Raw genomic sequence first — 7475 nt, forward strand, 5'->3', positions numbered from 1 at the left:
TAATAAATCAGTGATCCAGTAAGTAAAATGTTTCTATGGTTCTGTGAGCCACTAGCAAAGTAAGCGAAGTCCAGGAGGTGAGTCTTAGGAACCTATGATTTATAGCCAGTTGGTCAGAAGCACAGCTTAAAACCCAAGCTTGTGACTGGCATCTGAAGTTGGAGGGATGAGGGATGGGAGTCTTCTTGGACGGAACCTTAAACCTGTGGAGTGTGATGCTGACACTCAAGTTTAACTGTACGATACCAAGCTGGTATCTGGAGAATTACCTGTGCTATGTGGGAAACTCCCTCCCTAAACACATTGGAAACTGACTCTCAGAACCATTTTAGGCAGATAGGACACAACCTACAAGACAACTTAGTGGTTGTCTACATGATTTATTAGCACTAGTTTGACAAAATCAATCAGAAAGTTAATATGCCTAATGAAAGTAGACTCAACACTCATATATATAATACAAATGCTTCTCTCATTACTACATTCTTTACAGTGGCACAAATACCTCCAAAATGCCTCCCCAGACATTCCCCCATAAGAAAATTCATAAAAATACATAAAGCCATAAAGTATTAGGGGAAAAATTATTATAAATCCTCCTGGAGTGGGAAAGGCTTTTTAAAATATGAACTAAATAAAAATTGATATATTAACTATACAAATATTTTAAACACCATAAACAAAGTAAAAAAATAACAGTTGGAAAAAATTACTTGTAAGACATACACAGCCAATTTCCCTTCACCAGCCCTGCCCCTGAAACTTTTCAGTCACTAACAAAGTTAAAAATTAAAATTAAAAATACAATTTGCAATGTGTCAGAATCTACTAAAATGGTCTTAGAAATTAAAAATGAATGCAATCCATAAGCACAAAGAGAACGAAGGAACAGACCAAAAGTCTGTGTTTTAGAAGCTGGCAATTAGCCACATGAAGGAGCACAAACAAGCAAAACTGTTTGCCCTGTACAACCTTAGAAAGGTTAGTTAGGGTATGTGGCAAGACCAAAATAATTAAGTTTTGTTGTCAGTCTATGAACGCAGACCTCGAGATCCTCTCCTTCAATTTGACATAGCCAGTTCATGCACAATTTAAAATATTTTTGCTCGTGTGGACATACACATTCAAAACACTGAGTTTTCAATTTGGAAAGTTAATTCTAAAGATTATGTTTTCAAATAATAATAAATACTCAAAGTTTAGGTAACCAGGAAATAGCACTGTATGCCTTCATATGGGCATCAAAGATTCTGTAACATATCTACCTTCCTCCTTTACAAATTACCCCAAGAGTCCAAAAAAAGCATTTTTTCTAGACTCCAAAATGTCACTTTCTGGATCAATCACATCACATACTCGTCTGTTCTTAGAAAAAATAAGAGAACTAGATGAGAAAATCTTCTGAACTAATATTTTACCATAAAAGGGTATTTCAAAGCTAAAGCTAACTTTATGAAATTTTAAAATTTGTCTTCAAAGGCCAGTCACACCATGATAACCACGTACATATGGTTTTTTTCTCCCTAAGTTCTCCTTAGGGAAAAAAAAAATCAAAAACCTCCCAAATTATGAACTCCACTTTCAATCAGTCCAACAAATCAGTTTTTTGAAATAAGTCAAATACAGAATTCAAACCATGCATCAATGTCTTTTATTATGTATAGGTTTTTAAAGTTATTTCTGCATTTTCTTCATACACAGGCAAAAAGTGTACTGTTTAGCATATTGGAACTTGCAGATCTGACCGCTGCCTAGAGAGGGAAAATTCTCCCTGCACCACACTTAACCAGGAGGCCAATTCATCTGCCGACCTCCAAGAACATGGAGATGAACATGGTAGACAGACTGTCCCCCATCTGAACCTTCGTTCACCACCATTCGATAACCCTTCTTCAGGCCCAGATCAGCAGCACATTTCTTGCCAACAATCATTAAATGTCCAAGAAGCTGGAAAAAAAAAAAGTCTCTTAAGCATTGGTAATTTATAGCTTCTTTGGCATCATATAACAAACAACCATGTTGAAATATTAAGGTGCCAAACTGAGGAGTTCCCACTGTGGCTCACCCATAATGAACCCAACTAGTATCCATGAGGATGTGGGTTCAATCCCTGGCCCTGCACAGTGGGTTAAGGATCCAGCGTTGCCAAGAGCTGTGGTGTAGGTCACAGGTGGGGCCTGGATCCCATGTTGCTGTGGCTGTGGCATAGGATGGTAGCTCCAGCTCTGATTCGACCCCCTAGCCTGGGAACTTCCACATGCCGTGGTGTGGCCCTAAAAAGACCAATGCCAAACTGAAACAGATTTTGGACAAATACTTAGAAACACTTCTAATATAATTTATAATCTATAATTTTTAAAACTCTGGAAGATTAGGTATTTACATTCATTTCAGTAAACAAATTAGAGACACAAATCTGCTCAATTAAAACAATTTTTAAATCCTATTCCAACTGGTATTTAAGGCTTTGCTTTTTGAGGGGGAGAGTTGCTAGGGATTTTTTCAGCTGTACCTGTGGCACAGCTGCTGCAATGCCTGGGCAGGCCTGGGGATTGAACCAGCAAACACCATAGACATGAGCTGAGTCATTAACCCACTACACCACAGCAGGAACGCCTCAAGTTTTTAATAAAGCAAAACACCTTGCTTTCTTGTTATGGGAAAGTGTGTCAGTCAGGATAGGTTTGGTTATGCTGTGGTAACAAACCACCCAAAATCTCGTTTACAAAAAAGATAACATTCCTTGTGTTCACTATATGTTCATCACAAGTTGACCAGCTCTATATTCTACATACTTTTCATTTTGAAACCCAGGCTGATGAAACAGTCTCTATATGATCAGGTGACAGAGGGAAGAGAGAACATAGCAAGCCAGGTGCTGGCTCTTAGTTTCTATTCAAAAGACATGTATCATTTCTGCTTGTACTCATTGGCCAAATTAAGTCATATGACCAGGCCCCACATCAGTGAGGCTCCAACTATAATGCAACCCTAAATAGAATGGTGAGTTATTAATGAACAGTTGTACAATCTACTATAAAGAACACTAGGAAAAATTTCATTGAGGCCTCCTGGCAAAATTTCATTGTACCTCCTGGCAAAATCAAATAATTATTTACTTAACTTTAACAGCATTAACAGAAGAAGAGCCAGTGAACCTTCTCCTGTATGAAACACTTTTTTATTTGAAGAAACATGAGTCTTACAACTAATCCTTTCTTAAAACCCTTTCTGTTTAAGAATTTGTGGTGATGGATGTTAAGTTACTGTAATGATCATTTCATAATATATACATATATTAATCACTATGTTGTATACCTAAATCTAATATAATGTTTCATGTCAATTAAGTCTCAATGGGAAAACAAAAACAAAAACTAGGAGTTCCCACTGTGGTGCAATGGGATCAGTGGCATCTCTGCAACGATGTAGTTTCAGTCCCTGGCCGTGTACAGTGGCTTAAAGGATCTGGTGTAGGCTGCAGCTGTGGCTCGGACCTGATTGCTGGCCAGGGATCTCCATAAGCTACTGGGCAGCCAAAAAAATAAAATCAAATCAAACTATTTATACATTGCATTGAAGCCTTAATGATTTCTGTTTTTCCTCAGTAATGCCCTTAGGAAAATGAGAATGTGGCATCACTTTAAGGTTAAAATGTTGCCTTTCAATTTAAACAGAAAATAAAAATAAATGGTGTGAGTAAACACACTTACGCTTTCATCATCATCTTCTGCTGCAGAAATCTGAGATATATGTTTCTTGGGTATCACCAGAAAATGTGTTGGTGCTTGAGGGGAAATGTCATGGAAAGCAAGACACTGGAGGAAAAAAGGGGGAAAGAGAAAAAATTCAAGGTTTTCATACGAAATCTTACAGGCTAAACTTACTCTTTCACACTAACCCCATGGAAAACACTGTAGTAAATGCTAGGAAATCAGAAGTGTACACAATACATATGCTCTTCTGGTCCTTGGAACTTACAGCCTAATGGAAAGACTGGCTTTAAACAAATAAAAGTATAATTAACAATGATCCTACATGTTACAAAGGAAAGGAGAGCATGCAACAAAAGACTATCACAGAAAAATGTGATTTAGATTGGGTAGTCAAGGACACCTATTCTGCAGTAGCTACATTTAAACCAAGATCCAAAGGATGGGTAGAAATTAGGCATGCTAATCCTTCTCTACCTTTCCAGTCTGATCGCAAGCAACTCTTCCCACTCAAGTCACACTGCACACCTCTCTCCAATGTCAGGGCTTTTACATTTGCTTTTCCCTCCGTTGCCAGGATGCTCTTTCCCCCCAACCCTAACTATTGTCTACACTATTCACTCAACTGCCAGTATATATATATATAACATTTCTAAAGGAAATCTTGTGTTGTTTGGTTGGGTTTTTTTTTTTTTTGCCGTGCTTAGGGTGAGGGATGGAACCCGTGCCATAGCTGCAACCTGAGCCATAGCAGTGACAATGCCAGATGCCCAACCCACTGCACCACCAGGCAACTCCTAAAGGAAATCAGATGCAGGTCAGGGCCCTGGTTATGCGATTTCCTTTTTTTTTTTCTTTATGGCAGTGATAAGTTTCGTAATTACAAATGTGCCTGATATTGGACTAACACTGACTTCTTCCCACTTTACTCAGCTATTTAAGAGATATTTTCTTTTGTAGAAATGAAGAAGATAAGTAACATTTAGACAAATTACATACCACTTGAATGGTTTTAAATCTAGTGAAGGTGGAAGCTGCTTTCTTTGCTTAACTGTCTCAGGAGTAATTCTACCTGGTACTCCGTACAAAATGCTGTATCATTTAGATGGCTTCATGCTGTTATACTGTTGGGACTTCATCGTTCAAAAGTCAATATTTCAACAATCATTTACTAAAAGCAGCTGAAAATACTTTAAAAGTAATACACATTTTCTAAAATAGAATTTTCCTGACAAATAAAGGTATTTGAGTAAATTTACCTCGAGGCATTAAATCTTAGGTGTTCTGACTCTAAGGACACTGCTAGTAACATGTTTCCTTATATTCCATATTTCATAAATGTATTAAATAGTTTACAAAACTTCTATCTAAATCAGCCTACCTCCTGTCCTGCTTTATCTGAGATTCAAACCCGTTATTATCGCTCACTAAAAATTTTATACAAGATGTCTCCAGGTCAAATCAACTCGTCCTTTCTAAAACAATTTCACCTACAGCCAGGTCAGCAAAAACTCTTATCTTCAATCTCTTGGCATAAAACCGCTTCCCGTAAACCATAAAAGGAGCCATTCTTCCAGGGAGGGGCCAAAGGAAAGCAAATCCCAGTTGCAGGCCCACCGTCGACCCCGGAGTCCGCGGCGGGTGGGGGGGTGGGAGGGCGCTGGCCAGCCCTCGCCCAGGCCCAGCGCGTCTGCGCGCCCTCCGCAGCCCCCAGGCCTGGCGCCCCGGCCCCCGAGCGCAGAGCCGCGGAGCGGCGCCCGGGAGAGCTGGGCAGGCCGGCTGTGCGCGGGAGATCGCGGAGATTGGGCCCGAGTCAAGGAGCGATCGGGTTTCTCCCTGTCAGGCAGAGCGCGGGCGAGATTGTCAGATTCCTGACACAGGCGAGGTCCGAGGCCCACGGGCAGCTGGCTGGCGCCCACGCGGAGGACCCGGCGCGCGCCCCACACGCGCCTAGACCCCGCCATGTGGGCCCGCGGGTGCCGGCGGCCTGGCCCGCGCCCGGGGCTGATAACGCGTAACCGGAGCGCTGGCACGCGCCGGCCGGCCGCCTAGGAGCCACCGGGCCCTGCCCGCTGGCTGGGGGCCCGCGGCCCAGGCCACGCGAGGCAGCCGGGTGCCTTCCCTTCGCGGCGCCCCCGACCCTTCCCTTCTTTTCCCTCGGAGGAAACCCGCGTGTCCACGGGCGCCTGTCTCGCCTCAGCCCACGAGCAAGGCAGCGCCGGGTGCCTACCTGGTCATCCTCATAAATGATTTTGGCTGGGATTTCCTTGCGAATGATCTTCCCGAAGATCGTATCGCCACCAGGCCGGGCGGCCTGAGCCTTGGCGATCTCATCTGCCATCTCGGCCTCCCTCCCGCGCTGCCGGTGGGGGAGAAGGTCCGGAGGAGGGAGGAGCCGGCGGTTCCCGCAGAGGGCGGGAGAGCAAACGCCCCAGCACCTCTTGCGCGTGCGCACTGCTGACCCGCGCTGGGGTGCGGCGGCGGCGGTGCAGGAGCCTTAGGGCCACCGTGGGGCGAGAAGGCGACAGGGAGGTTCCGTAGCCGAGGCTCCCGGGGGCCGCGGCGAGGTCGTGTTTCCTCCTTCCTTTCTTGTCTCTCGGGGAGTGGAGTTACTGCTGTAAGCTCTGCACTTGCCGTATGGACGCTTGTAGGAAAAATTGGGTAGTGTAACTGAAAAGATTTGATAACTCAAGCAGTGCTGGCCATTTTTGCTGGCAGGGACACCATGATACTTCATTCCTCGGGTGCAAAGGTCTTGACTAGGAGGTACGCCCTCCCGCGTCAATTTTTTTTTTTTTTTTTTTTTTTTTCCCTCTAGCCGTGGTTCACAGCCTTGACTGCAGGTCCACATCATTTGGGAATCAAGTAAAAAAAAAAAAAAAAATCCCCTGAACTTGGCCACACCCCAGATCAGTTAAATCAGACTCTGGGGGTGAGACCCAGGCATTGCTAGTAAACGTCCTTGACTGTTCTGCAAAGAATATTTCCCACCAGTAATCGACATAATGTAAGAGGCCCCACCTAAAAGGAACAAAATCTTTAACCCTATATCCCCCTCTGTAGCTTTGCTTCTTTTAAAAATAATTTTTGTATATTGTGTCCACTTTATCTTCCTTTTTTGAAACCATTTGTCTCTTGTCAATGTCACTAAAGACCTTCACTTACAAAATTCTTTAGGCGATTCCACTCAGCCTCTTGGTATCATTTATTACTGTTGACCATTCCCTCTTTTCAGCAATAGTCCTTCACCTTCCTCTCTGGATGCTGTTTCTCCTTCAGAGTGAGCCTTCTATTCCGGAGCTCCTAATGAATTCCATTCTTGGCTCTCTAACAGTTAATCCCCAAGTGTCCTTATTATGAAAAAGTATACTTTCACCACTTTTTCTTCATAGAGGGCCCCCTTTAATCACAAAACTGTGTCCCATTTGGTACTTTTTGTATCAAAGACATTCACCAGGGCAATTGGTGAAATATAAATAATGCTTACAAATTGGGAAATAGTTTTGAAAGATGTTAACTTCCCCAATATACCCACAGGAAAATTATCAAAATCAGTTGATCTAGGGTGAGGCCCTATATTTTAGGTCTCTAACAGTTTCCAGGTGATACAGCTGCTGCTAGCCCAGGAACTGTGCTTTGAGAACCACTGATGTAAAAGGATTGTCATTTTTGTAGGAATAAACCCACTGAATAATGTATGAGTAGAGAAGTATCATATCTGCAATTCACTTTCACACAGTGAAGAGATTCCCCCCCAGAATG

At 42.8% G+C, this 7475-nt stretch overlaps 1 protein-coding gene across 1 annotated transcript; it reads right to left on the bottom strand.

The window, feature by feature from the left end:
- Nucleotides 1–364: 364 nt before the first annotated feature.
- Nucleotides 365–6131, bottom strand: HINT1 (histidine triad nucleotide binding protein 1). Its single transcript, XM_047778555.1, has 3 exons — nt 5944–6131; nt 3714–3818; nt 365–1947 (listed from the first exon to the last, which is right to left on the bottom strand). The coding sequence occupies exons 1-3, from the start codon at nt 6052–6054 to the stop codon at nt 1783–1785; spliced, it is 381 nt and encodes a 126-aa protein (XP_047634511.1). The 5' UTR covers nt 6055–6131; the 3' UTR covers nt 365–1782.
- Between the last annotated feature and the right edge of the window lie 1344 nt (nt 6132–7475).

Source organism: Phacochoerus africanus, chromosome 4 (genome assembly GCF_016906955.1).
Source record: "Phacochoerus africanus isolate WHEZ1 chromosome 4, ROS_Pafr_v1, whole genome shotgun sequence".
Classification (NCBI taxonomy): Eukaryota; Metazoa; Chordata; class Mammalia; order Artiodactyla; family Suidae; genus Phacochoerus; species Phacochoerus africanus.

Excerpts from the sequence above, each read along its gene's own strand:
- HINT1 (XM_047778555.1), bottom strand. The coding sequence starts at position 6,054 with ATGGCAGATGAGATCGCCAAGGCTCAGGCCGCCCGGCCTGGTGGCGAT. Across the intron at positions 3,819-5,943 it reads TCATTTATGAGGATGACCAG|TGTCTTGCTTTCCATGACAT; the intron begins GTAGGCACCCGG and ends TTTTTCCTCCAG. Across the intron at positions 1,948-3,713 it reads CAGAAGATGATGATGAAAGC|CTTCTTGGACATTTAATGAT; the intron begins GTAAGTGTGTTT and ends TTTTTTTTCCAG.